This window comes from Oncorhynchus clarkii, chromosome 24, assembly GCF_045791955.1.
Source record: "Oncorhynchus clarkii lewisi isolate Uvic-CL-2024 chromosome 24, UVic_Ocla_1.0, whole genome shotgun sequence".
In the NCBI taxonomy this organism is placed as follows: Eukaryota; Metazoa; Chordata; class Actinopteri; order Salmoniformes; family Salmonidae; genus Oncorhynchus; species Oncorhynchus clarkii.
This window is the reverse complement of record NC_092170.1, coordinates 33,648,788-33,673,848: the sequence shown is the minus strand read 5'-3', so window position 1 is coordinate 33,673,848 and position 25,061 is coordinate 33,648,788. Positions and strand designations below refer to the sequence as shown.

The 25,061-nt window shown below is 46.6% G+C and overlaps 1 protein-coding gene across 1 annotated transcript in view; it reads left to right on the top strand.

Moving 5' to 3' along the window:
• The window catches only part of LOC139382359 (glutamate receptor 4-like), a 174,358-nt gene that overhangs the window by 134,522 nt on the left and 14,775 nt on the right, over positions 1 to 25,061 (top strand). Inside the window, exon 14 of the mRNA XM_071126341.1 lies at positions 23,877 to 24,075. Within this exon, the coding sequence (XP_070982442.1) occupies positions 23,877 to 24,075 (199 nt within the window). The remainder of the gene's footprint in view (positions 1 to 23,876; positions 24,076 to 25,061) is intronic.

The following is a 25,061-nucleotide window of genomic DNA, read 5'->3' as shown; positions in this document are numbered from 1 at the left end:
GTAGATGATATAGAGTACAGTATATACGTAGACATATGAGATGAATAATGTAGGGTATGTAAACATTATATTAAGTAGCATTGTTTAAAGTGGCTAGTGATATATTTTACATCAATTCCCATTATTAAAGTGGCTGGAGTTGAGTCAGTGTGTTGGCAGCAGCCACTCAATGTTAGTGGTGGCTGTTTAATAGTCTGATGGCCTTGAGATAGAAGCTGTTTTTCAGTCTCTCGGTCCCAGCTTTGATGCACCTGTACTGACCTCGCCTTCTGGATGATAGCGGGGTGAACAGGCAGTGGCTCGGGTGGTTGTTGTCCTTGATGATCAGCGACGGCCTCCAGTCCAGAGCCTTCAGCGACGGTCTCCAGTCCGGAGCCTCCAGCGACGGTTCCCAGTCCAGAGCCTCCAGCGACGATCCCCAGTCCGGAGCTGCCAGCGAGGGTCCCCAGTCCGGGGCCTGCAGCGAGGTTCCCCAGTCCGGGGCCTGCAGCGAGAAGATCCCCTGAGCTGCTTCCGGTCTCCACGGAGGACGTATGGAAGTCATTCAAATGTGTTAACCCACGCAAGGCTGCCGGGACAGACGGCATTCCTAGATGTACCCTCAATGCATGTGCAGACCAGATAGCTGTTGTGTTTTCGGACACTTTCAATCTCTCTCTAGCTCAAGCTGTTATCCTTTTGATACACTAGTGCCCTCTAAGCTCATCACAAAGTTCACGACCCTGGGACCGAATTCCGCCCTATGCAACTGTGTCCTGGACTTCCTGATGGGCCACCCCAGGTGGTGAGGGTAGGCAACATTACCTCCCCCACACTGATCTTCAACACAAAGGCCCCATAGGGGTGCATCCTCAGTCCCCTCCTGTACTCCCTGTATACCCAGGACTGTGTGGCCTCACACAGTTCCAACGCCATCATCAAGTTCACTGATGACACGACAGTAGTAGGCCTGATACCAACAACAACGAGATGGCCTACAGGGAGGAGAAAGGCACTCCGACGGTGTGGTGCCAGGTAAACAACCTCTTCCTCAACGTCAACAAAACAAAGGAACCGATTGTGGACTTCAAATCAAATCAAATCAAATCAAATCAAATCAAATTTATTTATATAGCCCTTCGTACATCAGCTGATATCTCAAAGTGCTGTACAGAAACCCAGCCTAAAAACCCCAAACAGCAAGCAATGCAGGTGTAGAAGCACGGTGGCTAGGAAAAACTCCCTAGAAAGGCCAAAACCTAGGAAGAAACCTAGAGAGGAACCAGGCTATGTGGGGTGGCCAGTCCTCTTCTGGCTGTGCCGGGTGGAGATTATAACAAAACATGGTCAAGATGTTCAAATGTTCATAAATGACCAGCATGGTCGAATAATAATAAGGCAGAATAGTTTAAACTGGAGCAGCAGCACAGTCAGGTGGACTGGGGACAGCAAGGAGTCATCATGTCAGGTATTCCTGGGGCATGGTCCTATGGCTCAGGTCCTCCGAGAGAGAGAAAGAAAGAGAGAATTAGAGAGAGCATATGTGGGATGGCCAGTCCTCTTCTGGCTGTGCCGGGTGGAGATTATAACAGAACATGGCCAAGATGTTCAAATGTTCATAAATGACCAGCATGGTCGAATAATAATAAGGCAGAACAGTTGAAACTGGAGCAGCAGCACAGCCAGGTGGACTGGGGACAGCAAGGAGTCATCATGTCAGGTAGTCCTGGGGCATGGTCCTAGGGCTCAGGTCCTCCGAGAGAGAGAAAGAGAGAAGGAGAGAATTAGAGAACGCACACTTAGATTCACACAGGACACCGAATAGGACAGGAGAAGTACTCCAGATATAACAAACTGACCCTAGCCCCCCGACACATAAACTACTGCAGCATAAATACTGGAGGCTGAGACAGGAGGGGTCAGGAGACACTGTGGCCCCATCCGAGGACACCCCCGGACAGGGCCAAACAGGAAGGATATAACCCCACCCACTTTGCCAAAGCACAGCCCCCACAACACTAGAGGGATATCTTCAACCACCAACTTACCATCCTGAGACAAGGCTGAGTATAGCCCACAAAGACCTCCGCCACGGCACAACCCAAGGGGGGGGGGGGGGGCGCCAACCCAGACAGGATGACCACATCAGTGACTCAACCCACTCAGGTGACGCACCCCCTCCAGGGACGGCATGAGAGAGCCCCAGTAAAGCCAGTGACTCAGCCCCTGTAATAGGGTTAGAGGCAGAGAATCCCAGTGGAAAGAGGGGAACCGGCCAGGCAGAGACAGCAAGGGCGGTTCGTTGCTCCAGAGCCTTTCCGTTCACCCTCCCACTCCTGGGCCAGACTACACTCAATCATATGACCCACTGAAGAGATGAGTCTTCAGTAGAGACTTAAAGGTTGAGACCGAGTTTGCGTCTCTGACATGGGTAGGCAGACCGTTCCATAAAAATGGAGCTCTATAGGAGAAAGCCCTGCCTCCAGCTGCTTAAAAATTCTAGGGACAATTAGGAGGCCTGCGTCTTGTGACCGTAGCGTACGTGTAGGTATGTACGGCAGGACCAAATCAGAGAGATAGGTAGGAGCAAGCCCATGTAATGCTTTGTAGGTTAGCAGTAAAACCTTGAAATCAGCCCTTGCTTTGACAGGAAGCCAGTGTAGAGAGGCTAGCACTGGAGTAATATGATCAAATTTTTTGGTTCTAGTCAGGATTCTAGCAGCCGTATTTAGCACTAACTGAAGTTTATTTAGTGCTTTATCCGGGTAGCCGGAAAGTAGAGCATTGCAGTAGTCTAACCTGGAAGTGACAAAAGCATGGATTAATTTTTCTGCATCATTTTTGGACAGAAAGTTTCTGATTTTTGCAATGTTACGTAGATGGAAAAAAGCTGTCCTTGAAATGGTCTTGATATGTTCTTCAAAAGAGAGATCAGGGTCCAGAGTAACGCCGAGGTCCTTCACAGTTTTATTTGAGACGACTGTACAACCATTAAGATTAATTGTCAGATTCAACAGAAGATCTCTTTGTTTCTTGGGACCTAGAACAAGCATCTCTGTTTTGTTCGAGTTTAAAAGTAGAAAGTTTGCAGCCATCCACTTCCTTATGTCTGAAACACATTCTTCTAGCAAGGGCAATTTTGGGGCTTCACCATGTTTAATTGAAATGTACAGCTGTGTGTCATCCGCATAGCAGTGAAAGTTAACATTATGTTTTCGAATGACATCCCCAAGAGGTAAAATATATAGTGAAAACAATAGTGGTCCTAAAACGGAACCTTGAGGAACACCGAAATTTACAGTTGATTTGTCAGAGGACAAACCATTCACAGAGACAAACTGATATCTTTCCGACAGATAAGATCTAAACCAGGCCAGAACTTGTCCGTGTAGACCAATTTGGGTTTCCAATCTCTCCAAAAGAATGTGGTGATCGATGGTATCAAAAGCAGCACTAAGGTCTAGGAGCACGAGGACAGATGCAGAGCCTCGGTCCGATGCCATTAAAATGTCATTTACCACCTTCACAAGTGCCGTCTCAGTGCTATGATGGGGTCTAAAACCAGACTGAAGCATTTCGTATACATTGTTTGTCTTCAGGAAGGCAGTGAGTTGTTGCGCAACAGCCTTTTCTAAAATTTTTGAGAGGAATGGAAGATTCGATATAGGCCGATAGTTTTTTATATTTTCTGGGTCAAGGTTTGGCTTTTTCAAGAGAGGCTTTATTACTGCCACTTTTAGTGAGTTTGGTACACATCCGGTGGATAGAGAGCCGTTTATTATGTTCAACATAGGAGGGCCAAGCACAGGAAGCAGCTCTTTCAGTAGTTTAGTTGGAATAGGGTCCAGTATGCAGCTTGAAGGTTTAGAGGCCATGATTATTTTCATCATTGTGTCAAGAGATATAGTACTAAAACACTTGAGCGTCTCTCTTGATCCTAGGTCCTGGCAGAGTTGTGCAGACTCAGGACAACTGAGCTTTGAAGGAATACGCAGATTTAAGGAGGAGTCCATAATTTGCTTTCTAATAATCATAATCTTTTCCTCAAAGAAGTTCATGAATTTATCACTGCTAAAGTGAAAGTCATCCTCTCTTGGGGAATGCTGCTTTTTAGTTAGCTTTGCGACAGTATCAAAAAGGAATTTCGGATTGTTCTTATTTTCCTCAATTAAGTTAGAAAAATAGGATGATCGAGCAGCAGTAAGGGCTCTTCGGTACTGCACAGTACTGTCTTTCCAAGCTAGTCGGAAGACTTCCAGTTTGGTGTGGCGCCATTTCCGTTCCAATTTTCTGGAAGCTTGCTTCAGAGCTCGGGTATTTTCTGTGTACCAGGGAGCTAGTTTCTTATGAGAAATGTTTTTAGTTTTTAGGGGTGCAACTGCATCTAGGGTATTGCGCAAGGTTAAGTTGAGTTCCTCAGTTAGGTGGTTAACTGATTTTTGTCCTCTGGCGTCCTTGGGTAGACAGAGGGAATCTGGAAGGACATCAAGGAATCTTTGTGTTGTCTGTGAATTTATAGCACGACTTTTGATGATCCTTGGTTGGGGTCTGAGCAGATTATTTGTTGCAATTGCAAACGTAATAAAATGGTGGTCCGATAGTCCAGGATTATGAGGAAAAACATTAAGATCCACAACATTTATTCCATGGGACAAAACTAGGTCCAGCGTATGACTGTGACAGTGAGTGGGTCCAGAGACATGTTGGACAAAACCCACTGAGTCGATGATGGCTCCGAAAGCCTTTTGGAGTGGGTCTGTGGACTTTTCCATGTGAATATTAAAGTCACCAAAGATTAGAATATTATCCGCTATGACTACAAGGTCCGATAGGAATTCAGGGAACTCAGTGAGGAACGCTGTATATGGCCCAGGATGTCACGCCCTGACCATAGTTTACTTTGTATTTTCTATGTTTTGATTGGTCAGGGTGTGATCTGAGTGGGTATTCTATGTTTCATGTCTTGTTTGTCTATTTCTATGTTCAGCCTGATATGGTTCTCAGTCAGAGGCAGGTGTTCGTCATTGTCTCTGATTGGGAACCATATTTAGGTAGCCTGGGTTTCACTGTGTGTTTGTGGGTGATTGTTCCTGTCCTATGTGTCCCTGTGTTCACACTATATAGGCTGTTAGGGTTTCGTTACGTTTTGTTTTTGTAGTATTGTATTGGAGATTCGTGTTTCGTATTATTAATAAACATGGATCGTAAACCACACGCTGCATTTTGGTCCGACTCTCCTTCGTATGAAGACGAAACCCGTTACAGAATCACCCACCACCAACGGACCAAGCAGCGTGTCAACAGGCAGGAGCAGCGCGAGGAGAAGCGCAATAAGGATTTCTGGACATGGGAGGAAATCCTCGACGGGAGAGGACCCTGGGCTAAACCAGGGGAGTGTAGCCGCACTAAGGTGCAGCGGGAGAAGAAACAACAGGAGCAGCCCAAAGAGGAGGTATGGACATGGGAGGACGAATTAGAAGGAAGAGGACCCTGGGCTCAGCCAGGAGAATATCGCCGCCCCAAAGAAGAACAGGAGGCGGCGAAAGCTGAGAGGCGCAGATACGAGGAGGCAGCACGACGTAGCGGATGGAAGCCTGAGAGGCAGCCCCAAAAATTTCTTGGGGGGGGGCTAACAGGGAGTATGGCTATGCCAGGTAGGAGACCTGAGCAGACTCCCTGTGCTTACCGGGGGGCTAGAGAGACCGGACAGGCACCGTGTTATGCAGTGGTGCGCACGGTGTCTCCAGTGCGGGTGCATAGCCCGGTGCGGTATATTCCAGCTCCGCGTGTCGGCCGGGCTAGATTGAGCGTCGAGCCTAATGCCATGAAGCCGGCTCTACGCAGCTGGTCCCCAGTGCGTCTCCTTGGGCCGGCTTACATGGCACCAGCCTTGCGCTCGGTGTCTCCGGTTCGCCTGCATAGCCCAGTGCGGGCTATTCCACCTCGCTGCACTGGCAGGGCGACCGTGAGCATTCAACCAGGTAAGGTTGGGCAGGCTCGGTGCTCAAGAGCTCCAGTGCGCCTGCACAGTCCGGTTTTTCCAGTACCACCTCCACACCCCAGCCCTCCGGTAGCAGCTCCCCGCACCAGGCTTCCTGTGCGTGTCCTTGGCCCAGTACCACCAGTGCCAGTACCACGCATCAGGCCTACAGTGCGCCTCGCCTGTCCAGCGCTGTCGGAGCCCTCCTTCTCTCCAGCGCTGTCGGAGTCTCCCGCCTGTTTAGCGCTGTCAGAGCTTTCCGCCTCTACAGCGCTGCCGGAGTCTTCCGCCTGTTCAGAGCTGCCAGTTAGCATAGAGCTGCCAGTTAGCAAGGAGCTGCCAGTTAGCAAGGAGCTGCCAGTTAGCAAGGAGCTGCCAGTCTGCAAGGAGCTGCCAGTCTGCATGGAGCTGCCAGTCTGCATAGAGCTGCCAGTCTGCATGGAGCTGCCAGTCTGCAAGGAGCCGCCAGAGCTGCCTGTCTGCAGGATGCCGCCAAAGCTGCCAGTCTGCAAGGAGCCGCCAGAGCTGCCAGTCTGCAAGGAGCCGCCAGAGCTGCCAGTTAGCATGGAGCAGCCAGGGCCGCCAGTCAGCATGGAGCAGCCAGGGCCGCCAGTCAGCATGGAGCAGCCAGGGCCGCCAGTCAGCATGGAGCAGCCAGGGCCGCCAGTCAGCATGGAGCAGCCAGTCAGCATGGAGCAGCCAGTCAGCATGGAGCAGCCAGAGCAGCCAGTCAGCATGGAGCAGCCAGAGCAGCCAGTCAGCATGGAGCAGCCAGAGCTGCCAGTCAGCATGGAGCAGCCGGTCAGCATGGAGCAGCCAGAGCTGCCAGTCAGCATGGAGCAGCCAGTCAGCATGGAGCAGACAGAGCTGCCAGTCGACCAGACTCTTCCAGATCGGCCAGTCGTCCAGACTCTTCCAGATCTGCCAGTCGTCCAGACTCTTCCAGATCTGCCAGTCGTCCAGACTCTTCCAGATCTGCCAGTCGACCAGACTCTTCCAGATCTGCCAGTCGACCAGACTCTTCCAGATCTGCCAGTCGACCAGACTCTTCCAGATCTGCCAGTCGTCCAGACTCTTCCAGATCTGCCAGTCGTCCAGACTCTCTCAGATCTGCCAGTCGTCCAGATTCTCCCAGATCCGCCAGTCGACCAGATTCTCCCAGATCCGCCAGTCGACCAGATTCTCCCAGATCCGCCAGTCGACCAGATTCTCCCAGATCCGCCAGTCGACCAGATTCTCCCAGATCCGCCAGTCGACCAGATTCTCCCAGATCCGCCAGTCGACCAGATTCTCCCAGATCTGCTAGTCGACCAGGATCTGCTGAAACCGCCAGCCAGCCAGGTTCTGGTAGTTTCTACTACCTGCCTGGGCTTCCTCTCAGTGCTGAGCTTCTTCTCAGTGCTGAGCTTCCTCTCAGTGCTGAGCTACCTATCTGTCCCGAGTTACCTCTGTCCCGAGCTGTCCCTCTGTCCCATGTTATCATTGTGGTGGGTAACCTATTTAGGGACGTTTAGGAGGGGGATTAAAACTGTCATGGAGTGGGGTCCACGTCCAGCGCCAGAGCCGCCACCGCGGACAGATGCCCACCCAGACCCTCCCCTATAGGTTCAGGTTTTGCGGCCGGAGTCCGCACCTTGGGGGGGGGGGTACTGTCACGCCCTGACCATAGTTTACTTTGTATTTTCTATGTTTTGATTGGTCAGGGTGTGATCTGAGTGGGTATTCTATGTTTCATGTCTTGTTTGTCTATTTCTATGTTCAGCCTGATATGGTTCTCAGTCAGAGGCAGGTGTTCGTCATTGTCTCTGATTGGGAACCATATTTAGGTAGCCTGGGTTTCACTGTGTGTTTGTGGGTGATTGTTCCTGTCCTATGTGTCCCTGTGTTCACACTATATAGGCTGTTAGGGTTTCGTTACGTTTTGTTTTTGTAGTATTGTATTGGAGATTCGTGTTTCGTATTATTAATAAACATGGATCGTAAACCACACGCTGCATTTTGGTCCGACTCTCCTTCGTATGAAGACGAAACCCGTTACACAGGAGGCCTGTAAACAGTAGCTATAAAAAGTGATTGAGTAGGCTGCATAGATTTCATGACTAGAAGCTCAAAAGACGAAAACGTCATTTTTTTTTTTTGTAAATTGAAATTTGCTATCGTAAATGTTAGCAACACCTCCGCCTTTGCGGGATGCACGGGGGATATGGTCACTAGTGTAGCCAGGAGGTGAGGCCTCATTTAACACAGTAAATTCATCAGGCTTAAGCCATGTTTCAGTCAGGCCAATCACATCAAGATTATGATCAGTGATTAGTTCATTGACTATAATTGCCTTTGAAGTAAGGGATCTAACATTAAGTAGCCCTATTTTGAGATGTGAGGTATCATGATCTCTTTCAATAATGACAGGAATGGAGGTGGTCTTTATCCTAGTGAGATTGCTAAGGCGAACACCGCCATGTTTAGTTTTGCCCAACCCAGGTCGAGGCACAGACACCGTCTCAATGGTGATAGCTGAGCTGACTACACTGACTGTGCTAGTGGCAGACTCCACTATGCTGGCAGGCTGGCTAACAGCCTGCTGCCTGGCCTGCGCCCTATTTCATTTCACCTGCTTCAGGAGGAAGCAGGTTGGGCACGCCCCCATTTTCAAGTTCCTCAGCGTACACATCTCCAATGAGCTGAAATGATCAAACCACATAGACACCGTGGTGAAGAAGGCATGGAAGCGACTCTTCAACCTCAGGAGGCTGAAGAAATTCAGCCTGTCCCAGAGGGCCCTCACAGTGTTCTACAGGAGCACCATCAAGAGCATACTGTCGTGCTGAATCACGGCTTGGTATGGCAACTCCGCAGGGCTCTGCAGAACGCAATATGCTCAGCAGCAGGCACCATTGGGTGCTCACTGACTGCCCCCCAGGACACCTACAACACCAGGTGTCGCAGAAAGGCCAAGAAGATCATCAGGGACACCAGCCACCCGAGCCTCGGCCTCCTCCCTTCATCTCTTTCTCTATCTTTTAATGTATAGTTGTTGGATCCATTAGTGTCGGTTGATTCATGCACTCTTTACTCACAGACATGTTATTACCTCCTAAAGAACATCCATTCACTGGCCTTATAATCTGTCATAGCCTGTAATAGCTATGATAGCCTGCTGTAAGCTATCAAAGCCTGTAATAACGTGTCATAGCCTGCTGTAAGCTATCAAAGCCTGTAATAACGTGTCATAGCCTGCCGTAAGCTATCATAGCCTGTAATAACGTGTCATAGCCTGCTGTAAGCTATCATAGCCTGTAATAACATGTCATAGCCTGCTGTAAGCTATCATAGCCAGTAATAACGTGTCATAGCCTGCTGTAAGCTATCATAGCCTGTAATAACGTGTCATAGCCTGCTGTAAGCTATCATAGCCTGTAATAACGTGTCATAGCTGCTGTAAGCTATCAAAGCCAAGGCAAAGACACCAGAACGATGAGGGCTAGAAGACAGCAGGAGAGTGTTATGGGAACGTTAGTCATGGACAACATCCCAGTCCTCTCTATTGATTGCTTCATGAAATAGTTATGTGTTTGTGCGTGTGTGTGTGTGTGTGTGTGTGTGTGTGTGTGTGTGTGTGTGTGTGTGTGTGTGTGTGTGTGTGTGTGTGTGTGTGTGTGTGTGTGTGTGTGTGTGTGTGTGTGTGTGAGTCTGTGTGAAAATGATAGTAGTACTCCTGCAAATGGAGCTTTCAAGTCGTTCTAGGTAATTGTGCTGTTCATTTCTATGTGGGGAGTTATGTATCTGGTTGGTTTTAACGCTCTCTGCTGAATGATACACTATTTAGAAAGGAGTTAAAAGAGCATCAAGCACTAAGGCAGGATAGATTATTAGAACACATTAAACTATGTCTAATCAGAGCACAATACGCTCACACAAACACACATAGAGCACTTAGCTATAAGGACAACCCCTTCACATCCAACATATCACTGTTCTCCCTGGGCAGAGAGTGAATCTAGACCACCTACTGTGTGTGTGCGTGTGTGCGTGTGTGCGTGTGTGCGTGTGTGCGTGTGTGCATGTGTGTGTGTGTGTGTGTGTGTGTGTGTGTGTGTGTGTGTGTGTGACAGCATGTCATTAATCTCTCACCCAGAGGATAGGAAGGCAATCTACTGCCTATCACTGATGATACATGGCCTATAATAGAATGACTCGCCTATTGCATACCAATCACACGCACACACACACACGCATGCACGCAAAACACACACACACACACTGGGCATGTCCATCTACCACTAACACATCCAAGGCCAGACATGCTATATTCCCACATCTTCCTTCTCTCCCTTCTTCCTTCCTTCCTTCCTTCCTTCCTTCCTTCCTTCCTTCCTTCCTTCCTTCCTTCCTTCCTTCCTTCCTTCCTTCCTTCCTGTCCCCCATTAGAAACCCTGTGTGCCTCCCTGCTGTCCCCTGTCAGAAACCCTGAGTGCCTCCCTGCTGTCCACCATCAGAAACCCTGAGTGCCTCCCTGCTGTCCCCTGTCAGAAATCCTGTGTGCCTCCTTGCTGTCCCCTGTCAGAAACCCTGTGTGCCTCCCAGCTGTCCACCATCAGAAACCCTGTGTGCCTCCCAGCTGTCCCCTGTCAGAAACCCTGTGTGCCCCCCGCTGTCCACTGTCAGAAACCATGTGTGCCTCCCTGCTGTCCCCTGTCAGAAACCCTGTGTGCCCCCCGCTGTCCCCCATCAGAAACCCTGTGTGCCTCCTTGCTGTCCCCTGTCAGAAACCCTGTGTGCCTCCCTGCTGTCCCCCATCAGAAACCCTGTGTGCCTCCTTGCTGTCCCCTGTCAGAAACCCTGTGTGCCTCCCTGCTGTCCCCTGTCAGAAACCCTGTGTGCCTCCCAGCTGTCCCCTGTCAGAAACCCTGTGTGCCCCCCGCTGTCCACTGTCAGAAACCATGTGTGCCTCCCTGCTGTCCCCTGTCAGAAACCCTGTGTGCCCCCCGCTGTCCCCCATCAGAAACCCTGTGTGCCTCCTTGCTGTCCCCTGTCAGAAACCCTGTGTGCCTCCCTGCTGTCCCCCATCAGAAACCCTGTGTGCCTCCTTGCTGTCCCCTGTCAGAAACCCTGTGTGCCTCCCTGCTGTCCCCTGTCAGAAACCCTGTGTGCCTCCCAGCTGTCCACCATCAGAAACCATGTGTGCCTCCCAGCTGTCCCCCGTCAGAAACCCTGTGTGCCCCCCGCTGTCCCCCATCAGAAACCCTGTGTGCCTCCCAGCTGTCCACCATCAGAAACCCTGTGTGCCTCCCAGCTGTCCCCTGTCAGAAACCCTGTTTGCCTACCTGCTGTCCACCATCAGAAACCCTGTGTGCCTCCCCGCTGTCCCCCATTAGAAACCCTGTGTGCCACCCTGCTGTCCACCATCAGAAACCCTGTGTGCCTCCCTGCTGTCCACCATCAGAAACCCTGTGTGCCTCCCCGCTGTCCCCCATTAGAAACCCTGTGTGCCTCCCTGCTGTCCACCATCAGAAACCCTGTGTGCCTCCCCGCTGTCCCCCATTAGAAACCCTGTGTGCCTCCCTGCTGTCCACCATCAGAAACCCTGTGTGCCTCCCTGCTGTCCCCTGTCAGAAACCCTGTGTGCCTCCCTGCTGTCCACCATTAGAAACCCTGTGTGCCTCCCCGCTGTCCCCCATTAGAAACCCTGTTTGCCTCCCCGCTGTCCCCCATCTGAAACCCTGTGTGCCTCCCCGCTGTCCCCCATCAGAAACCCTGTGTGACTCCCCGCTGTCCACCATCAGAAACCCTGTGTGCCTCCCCGCTATCCCCCATCAGAAACCTTGTGTGCCTCCAGTATGAGGCTGTGGTTTAAAGACTTCAACGATGGTTCAAATGGTTCAACCATGGATCAGACCACAGATGTCACAGATGCGCATTTTAGGGTGCTCTGATTTCAGCGTGACAACTACACCTAAATAGATGATCTCTTAGTTGAATTGAATAGAATCCACCTCCCCCTCACTACAGTGCCTTGCGAAAGTATTCGGCCCCCTTGAACTTTGCGACCTTTTGCCACATTTCAGGCTTCAAACATAAAGATATAAAACTGTATTTTTTTGTGAAGAATCAACAACAAGTGGGACACAATCATGAAGTAGAACGACATTTATTGGATATTTCAAACTTTTTTAACAAACAAAAACTGAAAAATTGGGCGTGCAAAATTATTCAGCCCCTTTACTTTCAGTGCAGCAAACTCTCTCCAGAAGTTCATTGAGGATCTCTGAATGATCCAATGTTGACCTAAATGACTAATGATGATAAATACAATCCACCTGTGTGTAATCAAGTCTCCGTATACATGCACCTGCACTGTGATAGTCTCAGAGGTCCGTTAAAAGCGCAGAGAGCATCATGAAGAACAAGGAACACACCAGGCAGGTCCGAGATACTGTTGTGAAGAAGTTTAAAGCCGGATTAAACATCCCAAGGAGCACTGTGCAAGTGATAATATTGAAATGGAAGGAGTATCAGACCACTGCAAATCTACCAAGACCTGGCCGTCCCTCTAAACTTTCAGCTCATACAAGGAGAAGACTGATCAGAGATGCAGCCAAGAGGCCCATGATCACTCTGGATGAACTGCAGAGATCTACAGGTGGGGTGGGAGACTCTGTCCATAGGACAACAATCAGTCGTATATTGCACAAATCTGGCCTTTATGGAAGAGTGGCAAGAAGAAAGCCATTTCTTAAAGATATCCATAAAAAGTGTCGTTTAAAGTTTGCCACAAGCCACCTGGGAGACACACCAAAAATGTGGAAGAAGGTGCTCTGGTCAGATGAAACCAAAATTGAACTTTTTGGCAACAATGCAAAACATTATGTTTGGCGTAAAAGCAACACAGCTCATCACCCTGAACACACCATCCCCACTGTCAAACATGGTGGTGCCAGCATCATGGTTTGGGCCTGCTTTTCTTCAGCAGGGACAGGGAAGATGGTTAAAATTGATGGGAAGATGGATGGAGCCAAATACAGGACCATTCTGGAAGAAAACCTGATGGAGTCTGCAAAAGACCTGAGACTGGGACGGAGATTTGTCTTTCAACAAGACAATGATCCAAAACATAAAGCAAAATCTACAATGGAATGGTTCAAAAATAAACATATCCAGGTGTTAGAATGGCCAAGTCAAAGTCCAGACCTGAATCCAATCGAGAATCTGTGGAAAGAACTGAAAACTGCTGTTCACAAATGCTCTCCATCCAACCTCACTGAGCTCGAGCTGTTTTGCAAGGAGGAATGGGAAAAAATGTCAGTCTCTCGATGTGCAAAACTGATAGAGACATACCCCAAGCGACTTACAGCTGTAATCGCAGCAAAAGGTGGCGCTACAAAGTATTAACTTAATGGGGCTGAATAATTTTGCACGCCCAATTTTTCAGTTTTTGATTTGTTAAAAAAGTTTGAAATATCCAATAAATGTCGTTCCACTTCATGATTGTGTCCCACTTGTTGTTGATTCTTCACAAAAAAATACAGTTTTATATCTTTATGTTTGAAGCCTGAAATGTGGCAAAAGGTTGCAAAGTTCAAGGGGGCCGAATACTTTCGCAAGGCACTGTATGTCTCTCCCTGTGTCACTCTTGCTGTCTCTGTCTCTCTCTCTCTCGCTCTCTCTCTGTCTCTCTCCCCCCACTCTGTCTCTCTCTCTCTCTCTCGCTCTCTCTCTCTCTCTCTCTCGTGTGTTTGTGTTTTTCTTTTTAACGTCACAACAACTCATCTCTGCTTCATTACGCTATACATATAGACCTCAGGTCCACACACACTGTTAATACTCTTAGCCTGCCCCTTCAGCTTACATCAGTCCTGTGTGTAACTGTTTGTGTGTGAGTGTGAGTGTGTGTGAGGTTGAACAGAAGGGGAATATAGAAACACTCTAAAAGGGTAACAATTTACTGAGCCTCACCACCCAAATCAACTCTCTCTCTCTCTCTCTCTCTCTTACCAATCTATCCAAACAGGTAAGTTCAACTGTCTTGTCTGTGGTTACCAATCTATCCAAACAGGTAAGTTCAACTGTCTTGTCTGTGGTTACCAATCTATCCAAACAGGCAAGTTCAACTGTCTTGTCTGTGGTTACCAATCTATCCAAACAGGTAAGTTCAACTGTCTTGTCTGTGGTTACCAATCTATCCAAACAGGTAAGTTCAACTGTCTTGTCTGTGGTTACCAATCTATCCAAACAGGTTAGTTCAACTGTCTTGTCTGTGGTTACCAATCTATCCAAACAGGTAAGTTCAACTGTCTTGTCTGTGGTTACCAATCTATCCAAACAGGTTAGTTCAACTGTCTTGTCTGTGGTTACCAATCTATCCAAACAGGTAAGTTCAACTGTCTTGTCTGTGGTTACCAATCTATCCAAACAGGTAAGTTCAACTGTCTTGCCTGTGGTTACCAATCTATCCAAACAGGTAAGTTCAACTGTCTTGTCTGTGGTTACCAATCTATCCAAACAGGTAAGTTCAACTGTCTTGTCTGTGGTTACCAATCTATCCAAACAGGTTAGTTCAACTGTCTTGCCTGTGGTTACCAATCTATCCAAACAGGTAAGTTCAACTGTCTTATCTGTGGTTACCAATCTATCCAAACAGGTAAGTTCAACTGTCTTGTCTCTAGTTACCAATCTATCCAAACAGGTTAGTTCAACTGTCTTGTCTCTAGTTACCAATCTATCCAAACAGGTTAGTTCAACTGTCTTGTCTCTAGTTACCAATCTATCCAAACAGGTTAGTTCAACTGTCTTGTCTCTAGTTACCAATCAATTCAAACAGGTTAGTTTGGTCTTTTAGTCAGCATGCGTTACAGCTGGGCTGGTTGCCATCTTGTTATTGGGAAGGTGCTGGCCCAGGTGCTATTTTAGAGTGGCTGGCCCAGTGCTCCAGTTGTCTTCAGAGATGTAGAAGGTTAACACCTAAAGTTGGCTCTCCCTATTTTCATTTCTAGACAAACAATCCTTTATCTGATCTTCCCTGTTTTCATTTTGCTCCACTTTTTTGGTTTGCTTCTGGTCTTTAAGTTTGATGTGGGTTTTTCTTTTGTTTGTCTCTTCTTGGGCAAATTTAGTGAGCTCTCATGACGGGTGTCTTTTCGGTTCCAGTTGTTGTTGCTAGTCAACTTTCATTGGACACCCCCATGAGTGTCTTTCAGAACCCTTCCTGAATCCCCATCTGTTTTATTTTGGTTATTGGTCAGTGACTCTTTGTTTGTTCCCTTTCTTTTTGAGCGACATATTTGGTTTTCTTTCATGGGAACGTAACATTACCAATTTTCCCAAACTGGTTAGTTAAACTGTCCTGTCTATAGTTACCAAAACGTTCAAACAGGGCAAATGCAGACAAGACACAACAGTGTGTGCTATCAAAGGTACAAGGCCTTTGAAAACCAATGCACAGCCAGGCCAATAATGGTCATAACACACACTCTCACTTTTCGTGTTGCTGTAATGCAACAAAGGTTCAAGTGGAAAGGAATGATTATTGCCACAGGTTTGCAGAAGGGTATTACATGGAAACTGAGAGGGATTTGTTGCATTTGAAAGAAACACTTGTTGTTGTTTCCTGCTCTCTGTTTGGAGAGGAAGGCCCACACCTCTCCCTATCACTGGGGATCCTGGGTAATCTCCTTTACCTTTAAAGAATAGTCAAAGCTTCCCTCTCCTTTTACTGTCTCTCTCTATCTCTCTCACAATTCAAATCAATTCAATTCAAGGGGCTTTATTGGCATGGGAAACATATGTTTACATTGCCAAAGCAAGTGAAATAGATCAAAATTAACAGTAAACATTACACTCACAGAAGTTCCAAAATAGTAAAGACATTACAAATGTCATATTATGTATATATACAGTGTTGTAACGATGTAAAAATGGTTAAAGTACAAAAGGGAAAATAAATAAACATAAATATGGGTTGTATTTACAATGGTGTTTGTTCTTCACTGGTTGCCCTTTTCTTGTGGCAACAGGTCACAAATATAGCTGCTGTGATAGCACACCGTGGTATTTCACCCAGTAGATATGGGAGTTTTGTTTCCAAATTCTTTGTGGATCTGTGTAATCTGAGGGGAAAATGTGTATCTAATATGGTCATACATTGGGCAGGAGGTTAGGAAGTGCAGCTCAGTTTCCACCTCATTTTGTGGGCAGTGTGCACAGAGCCTGTCTTCTCTTGAGAGCCAGGTCTGCCTACGGCGGCCAGGTCTGCCTACGGCGGCCAGGTCTGCCTACGGCGGCCTTTTCTCAATATGCTCACCTAGTATGTACATAGTCAAAGCTTTGTACAGACAGGATATTTTTGCAGAATTCTGCATGCAGAGTCTCAATTTGGTGTTTGTCCCATTATGTGAATTCTTGGTTGGTGAGCGGACCTCAGACCTCACAACCATATAGGACAATGGGTCCTATAAATGATTCAAGTATTTTTGGTATGTTGCATTTTATGTTCCCTTTGATGGCATAGAATGCCCTTCTTGCCTTGTCTCTCAGATTGTTCACAGCTTTGTGGAAGTTACCTGTGGCGCTGATGTTTAGGCCAAGGTATGTATAGTTTTTTGTGTGCTCTAGGGCAACAGTGTCTAGATGGAATTCGTATTTGTGGTCCTGGTGACTGAACCTTTTTTGGAACATCATTATTTTGGTCTTACTGAGATTTACTGTCAGGGCCCAGGTCTGGCAGAAACTGTGCAGAATATCAAGGTGCTGCTGTAGGCCCTCCTTGGTTGGTGACAGAAGCACCAGATCATCAGCAAACAGTAGTCATTTGACTTCAGATTCTAGTAGGGTGAGGCCTTGTGCTGTAGACTGTTCTAGGGCCCTCGCCAATTTGTTGATATATACAGTTGAATTCGGAAGTTTACATACAATTAGGTTGGAGTCATAAAATCTAGTTTTTCAACCACTCCACAAATTTCTTGTTAACAAACTATAGTTTTGGCAAGTCGGTTAGGACATCTACTTTGTGCATGACACAAGTAATTTTTCCAACAAATGTTTACAGACAGATTATTTCACTCAAAATTCACTGTATCATAATTCCATTGGGTCAGAAGTTTACATACGTTAAGTTGACTGTGCCTTTAAACAGCTTGGAAAATTCCAGAAAATGTCATTGCTTAAGATGCTTCTGATAGGCTAATTGACATCATTTGAGTCAATTGGAGGTGTACCTGTGGATGTATGTCAAGGCCTACCTTCAAACTCAGTGCCTCTTTGCTTGACATCATGGGAAAATCAAAAGAAATCAGCCAAGACCTCAGAAAAAAAATTGTAGACCTACACAAGTCTTGTTCATCATTGGGAGCAATTTCCAAATGCCTGAAGGTACCACGTTCATCTGTACAAACAATAGTATGCAAGTATAAACACCATGGGACCACGCAGCCGTCATACCACTCAGGAAGGAGACGCGTTCTGTCTGCTAGAGATTAATGTACTTTGGTGCGAAAAGTGGAAATCAATCCCAAGAATGATGAAGCCACTGCTCCAAATCCGCCATAAAAAAAAGACAGACTACGGTTTGCAACTGAACATGTGGACAAAGATCATACTTTTTGGAGAAATGTCCTCTGGTCTGATGAAACAAAAATATAACTATTTTGCCATAATGACCATCATTATGTTTGGAGGAAAAAGGGGGAGGCTTGCAAGCCGAAGAACACCATCCCAACCATGAAACAAGGGGGTGGCAGCATCATGTTGTGGGGGTGCTTTGCTGCAGGAGGGACTGGTGCGCTTCACAAAATAGATGGCATCATGAGGTGGAAACATTATGTGGATATATTGAAGCAACATCTCAAGACATCAGTCAGGAAGTTAAAGCTTGGTCGCAAATGGGTCTTCCAAATGGACAATGACCCCAAGCATACTTCCAAAGTTGTGGCAAAATGGCTTAAGAACAACAAAGTCAAGGTTTTGGAGTGGCCATCACAAAGCCCTGACCTTAAATCCTATAGAAAATTTGTGGGCAGAACTGAAAAAGCATGTGCGAGCAAGGAGGCCTACAAACCTGACACAGTTACACCACCTCTGTCAGGAGGAATGAGCTAAAATTCACCCAACATATTGTTGGAGGCTTGTGGAAGGCTACCTGAAACCCAAGTTAAACTATTTAAAGGCAATGCTACCAAATACTAATTGAGTGTATGTAAACTTCTGACCCACTGGTAATGGTGATGAAAGAAATAAAAGCTGAAATAACTCATTCTCTCTACTATTATTCTGACATTTCACATGCTTAAAATAAAGTGGTGATCCTAACTGACCTACGACAGGGAATTTTTACAAGGATTAAATTTCAGGAATAATGAAAAACTGAGTTTAAATGTATTTGTCTAAAGTGCATTTAAACTTCCGAATTCAACTATATGTTGAAGAGGGTGGGGCTTTAGCTGTATCCCTGTCTCACCCCGCGACCCCTTTGGAAGAAATGTGTGTGTTTTTTTACCTACTTTAACCGCACACTTGTTGTTTGTGTACATGGAATTTGTAATTGTCATATGTTTTTCCCCCAACATCACTTTCCATAAATTTATAGAGCATGCCAAATTGAGTCGGAGGCTTTTTTGAAATCAACAATGCATGAGAAGACTTTGTTTCAGTTTGTTTGGTTGTCAATTAGGGTTTGCAGGATGAGTACGCGGTCTGTCATACGATAATTTAGTGAAAAGCCAATTTGACATTTGCTCAGTACGTTGTTTCACTGAGGAAATGTACAAGTCTGCTTTTAATTATAATGCAGAGGATTTTCCCAAGGTTGCTGTTGACGCATATCCCACGGTAGTTATAATGGGGTCAAAATTGTCTCCAATTTTGTGGATTGGGGTGAACAGTCCTATGTTCCTAATATTGGGGAAGATGCCAGAGCTAGGGATGATGTTAAAGAGTTTAAGTATAGCCAATTGGAATTTGTGGTCTCTATATTTTATAATTTCATTGAGGATACCATCAACACCACATGCCTTGTGTATTTGACCCCCTCTCAATCAGAAAGATTTCTGGCTCCCAGGTGTTTTTTTTACAGGTAACGAGCTGAGATTAGGAGCACACTCTTAAAGGGAGTGCTCCTAATCTCATCTTGTTACCTGTATAAAAGACACCTGTCCACAGATGCAATCATTCAGATTCCAAACTCTCCACCATGGCCTAGACCAAAGAGCTCTCCAAGGATGTCAGGGACAAGATTGTAGACCTACACAAGGCTGAAATGGGCTACAAGACCATCGCCAAGCAGCGAAGAAGGTGACAACAGTTGGTGCAATTAGTTGGTGCAATTATTCGCAAATGGAAGAAACACAAAGAACTGTCAATCTCCCTCGGCCTGGGGCTCCATGCAAGTTCTCACCTCGTGGAGTTGCAATGATCATGAGAACGGTGAGGAATCTGCCCAGAACTACACGGGAGGATCTTGTCAATGATCTCAAGGCAGCTGGGACCATAGTCACCAAGAAAACAATTGGTAACACACTACGCCTTGAAGGACTGAAATCCTGCAGCGCCCGCAAGGTCCCCCTGCTCAAGAAAGCACACATACATGCCCGTCTGACGTTTGCCAATGAACATCTGAATGATTCAGAGGACAACTGGGTGAAAGTGTTGTGGTCAGATGAGACCAAAATGGAGCTCTTTGGCATCAACTCAACTCTCCGTGTTTGGAGGAGGGGTAATGCTTCCATATGACCCTAAGAACACCATCCCCACCGTCAAACATGGAGGTGGGAACATTATGCTTTGGGGGTGTTTTTCTGCTAAGGGGACAGGACAACTTCACTGCATCAAAGGGACGATGGACGGGGCCATGTACCGTCAAATCTTGGGTGAGAACCTCCTTCCCTCAGCCAGGGCATTGAGAATGGGTCATGGATGGGTATTCCAGCATGACAATGACCCAAAACACATGGCCAACAAAGGAGTGGCTCAAGAAGAAGCACATTAAGGTCCTGGAGTGGCCTAGCCAGGAGCTGAAGGTTCGAGTTGCCAAACGTCAGCCTCGAAACCTTAATGACTTGGAGAAGAGCTGCAAAGAGGAGTGAGACAAAATCCCTCCTGAGATGTATGCAAACCTGGTGGCCAACTACAAGAAACGTCTGACCTCTGTGATTGCCAACAAGGGTTTTGCCACCAAGTACTGTATAACATCAGTAAAATCTAAAACTGACAGTAATGTACATCGTACCAGCTCCTTCCTAGCCTCAAAAGAAAAACAAGCCTTATGCCAGTAATAAAATCCTATTTTCAGCTTGAGCTTCCTTATCAAGTTCTGTACATCCACAGTGAAGCTCAGCTATTTATCAACCCACACACCCAAATATTTGTACACTTTAACTTGCTCTATAGTATGTCCAGCCAATTTATCAATGACATGATTTGTAACATGCCTGGCATTTGAAAATACCATGCATTTTGTTTTATCCGAATTTAGAATCAGCTTTAAATCATACGGATTCTGTTGTATGATGTTAAATGCTCTTTGGGCATTTTCAAAAGCTAAAGATAAACTACTACCACTTGAATAAAGAACAGTATCACCTGCATAAAAATGAACATTTGCTGTTTCAATAAGATCCCCAATGTTGTTGATATTCAAAATGAACAACAGTGGGTCCAAAATAGAACCTTGCGGAATACCTGAGCACACTTCTATGGACTCAGATTTACAACCATCCGCCATTACACATTGTGTACGATTTGATAGGTAATTTATAAACCAATCTAGAGCCTGACCAGTAATTCCACAACATTTTAACCTTTACACTAACACAGCATGGTCCACGGTGTCAAAAGCCTTCGACAAATCAATAAAAACAGACACACAATGTAACTTCTTATCAAGAGCACCATGGATGTCATTTAAAACCTTCAATGTTGCTGAAACAGTGCTGTGGCCAGACCTAAAACCTGATTGCATTCCATTTAAGATGTTGTTTTCTTGGAAGTAGGTCTTTAGCTGCCTACTAACTAAGGACTCCAGTACCTTTGACAGTACAGACAATTTTGATGAATGTTGTCACCTCCAGGTAGGTGTTTGTCCCCCTGTGTGCTGAGGGTGTCAGGTTCTTGTCCGGTTCCGGCATTTAGGTCGCCACAGACTAGTACATATCCCTGGGCCTGGAAATGATTGATTTCCCCCTCCAGGATGGAGAAGCTGTCTTCCTTAAAGTATTGGGATTCTAGTGGGGCGATATAGGTAGCACAGAGGAGGACATTTTTCTCTGTTAAGATCTTTTTTTTTCTTCGAATTTCTCGCCAAATGTGAAATGTTCCTGTTTTGACTAATTTAATGGAGTGAGTTAGGTCTGCTCAATACCAAAGTAGCACACTTCCCTGTTTCACACCTGTTAGTTTGGTGGATGGAACTACCAGCTCTCTGTAACCTGGAGGGCAACCAGTGGGTCTGTCTCCTCTATACCATGTTTCTTGTAGGATGACAATGTCTGTATGTATCATTTCTTTGATGAAGTCCAGGTTCCTGCTCTTTAGGCCAAAGGCAGATGACCTCAGGCCTTGGATTTTTCAGGATAAGATAGTCTTTGTGTTCCATAAAGTGTCCAATTGTTTTGGTCGTGTGGTTTGGCCTAAGCCCAGTAAGTGTGAGCAGAGCCTGCTGAGCATCTGGTACATGCCATTATCTTGGGCAAGTGTAAGAGTGGGGGTTGGGCCTGTTTGCCTGCTCATGGCCTGGGCTTGTGTGACTTCCATTTTGAGGCCCTCGTTGCGGGAGGGGGGGGCATGGGGTGGGCAGGAGGAGCCTAGGTCTGATCTGAGGGGGCCTAAATGTGGTGTGGGTATGCTTGATTTGGCGGGGGTGTTGATTGGTTGGGGGTGGGGTGTGGATGTGGCTGGTGGTGTTGCGTTCTGTTGTGGTCTGGATGTAGGTCCTCTCGGCGTGGGGGGGGTGGGCCTGGGCGGGGTGTCTGTTGATCTGTTGCTCCTGTGTGAAGTGTTGGTGCTGCGTTTGAGAGTGATGTCCTTTAGTGTCCGGGTATTTCTGTATTGTTTTTGTGATTCACCATAGTGAAGGCATAGACTCAGCTATTCTGGGTCTCATTGTTTTTCGTTGGACAGGTTTCTCAATTCCTTTCTTAGGTTTTTGGATTCTTCATCAATCCATTTGTCATTGTTGTTAATTTTCTCCGCTGTGATGTTGAGGCTATGGTCAAGGTCTGGTGTGGACTGTTCTGCTGTGGTGTTGAGACTTTTGTCTGGAGCTGAGGTGGGCTGTTCTGCTGGCTTCTCTGCAGGGGTGGCCACCTCTATAATAGGTTGTTCTCTGTTACACGCCATCCCCCTCACCCTCTCCTCCATCCCCCTCACCCTCTCCTCCAGCAGGCTGATCCTCTCCTCTAGTGCTCTGTTCTTCTCCTGCTCATGCTTTTTATCATGCTGAGGTTGTCTCACCACAGTCCAGAGTGCAGATGTGTCTCTCTCCACCTCCAGCTCTCTGGGTCTGGATAAGGGAGTGTTGTTGTGCTGGACTGTTGTCTGGGTCTGTGCTGACTGGAGTGTAATCACCTTCTTCATCCAGCTCCACCTGCCTTACCTCCAGCTGGGTAAATGTATCCTTCATTTCAATGAGGGAGTAGTACTCTGTGCTGGGAGGTTGACTTTCCGCTTGGGGTTGCTCATCTGTGGGGTTATATAATGAAGAGGTTTGGTCTGACCTGCTCGGGGTGAGGGTATCTTTCTCAAGGGCCCTGTGCCCTGTACCAGTACTGTTCCAGACTTACAGAGATTTGTATTAGCTGAATCAGAGTCCTCGTTGTCTAGTATCCTGTTCCCACCCCTCGGTAACACCCCCTCTCTTAACAGAGGGGTAGTGTGTTAATATAGCACTGTGCCATGCCAGGGGAGGGTCTGTGTGGAAGATGAGGTTGCTGATGTCAGCAAAAAGTGTCTTTTGGTTTTCCATAAGGAGCTTCATTTTGTAATCTTTTCTCATCTTATTATTCTTTACACACTGTATTTTAATTACCTCTGAACAGCGGGAGGCAGCTTCTAAGGCCTCTCAATTTGGTTGGAGTAGACTGTGCGACGGTCCTGCCATTGTTGGGCTAAAGGGCATTGACACCTCTGACTTGACACGTCAGTGCTAATTGAGGCTGTATCAAGCTTGGCAGAATTATGTTAGAATTCAGTCCTTATAAAGTAATGTAGTGTATTTTTCTTCTTGGCTTTTGGAAATAAAATATAGTTTCAGACTAAGCATTACTCACTCAGTTCCAGGTTGGATGGTATTTTCAGGTTTCTGTTGTTTTCCAGAGAATTTACTGTATAGCTTTGGTAGTTGTAAACCTTCCAGGTGATTCCGTAATTCCATCCAAAATCAGGTTGCAGGTTTGGAGTTTTGATTTGAAGTGAAGGTTGTGTTGTAGAGGGTAGCATCCCTGACAAAAAAAAACAAGTTTATCTAACTCTAAATCTATCTTTTTTTAAGAACATGCTGAAAAATGCAGGAGCTCATCTGCTCTCTCTCTCTATCTCTCTCTTGCTCTCTCCTTCTCTCCCTCAAATTTAACAAACGGAGAGATTGTTAGGGGAAATTAAAGAGTGCACTCATGCTTTGTTATCTTTTGTTCTGGTGATGGTTGAATTGATGTTGAACTGATGTTAAAAACTGATGTTGAATTGACGTTAATTAAGTTTATGTTGAACCGATGTTAATAAATTGATGTTGAATTGGTTTGAAGGTTGATTGCTTTGACTGTGTTGTTGCACTCACTGTGGTGCCAATGAAGCAAAGCATATTTCAACTCTGGAGTTCAACTTAGATAACCTTAATTGACTGTTTCTCTGTTTACTACACATTTCTCTTACCTCTTCTCCTTCATCCCATCTTTATTTTCCTCCTCTCCTCTCTCCCCCCCCCCCCCTGTTTCAGGTCTCTGTCGGGGCGTATAGTGGGTGGCGTGTGGTGGTTCTTCACTCTCATCATCATTTCGTCCTACACGGCCAACCTGGCTGCCTTCCTCACAGTGGAGAGGATGGTGTCGCCCATAGAGAGTGCTGAGGATCTGGCCAAGCAGACGGAGATCGCCTACGGAACACTGGACTCAGGCTCCACCAAGGAGTTCTTCAGGGTGAGTACACACACACAAGCTTGCACATACACACACACACACACACACACACACACAGACACACACACACACACACACACACACACAGACACACACACACACACACACACACACACACACACACAGACACACACACACACACACACACACACACACACACACACACACACACACACACACACACAGACACACACACAGACACACACACACACACAGACACACACACACACACACACACACACACACACACAGACACACACAGACACACGCACAGACACACACACACACACACACACACACACACACACACACACACACACACACACACACACAGACACACACAGACACACGCACAGACACACACACACACACACACACACACACACACACAAGCTTGAACACACACACACACACACACACACACACACACACACACACACACACACACACACACACACACACACACACACAGACAAGCTTGAACACACACACACACAGACAAGCTTGAACACACACACACACAGACAAGCTTGAACACACACACACACACACACACACACACACACACACACACACACACACACACACACACACACACACACACACACACACACACACACACAAACACACACACTTGATCGCATAAGTGTGTGTATGTGGATAGTTGGGGCCTGGCAGTAGCAGACAGTGTGTGCATCTGTGTGCAGCGTTAGTATCATCAGCATAACGAGCTAGAATCTGTGGAGGGTGAAGAAGCTATTTACTCTGAGAGGGATTTACCACCATTTAGTGTGTGTGTGTGTGTGTGTGTGCATATGCGTTTGTGAGTGTGTGAGTGAGTATGTATTTTTCCCCACTGATTTCTTAAATCAGGAAGGTAAGTTTATGATTGTCACTACATTGAAAATATGGCATTGTTTGTCCTGGCAGACAGAGAAAGACAGAGACCAGCGAGAAAAAAAGAGGGAGGGAGGGAGAGTAATGGG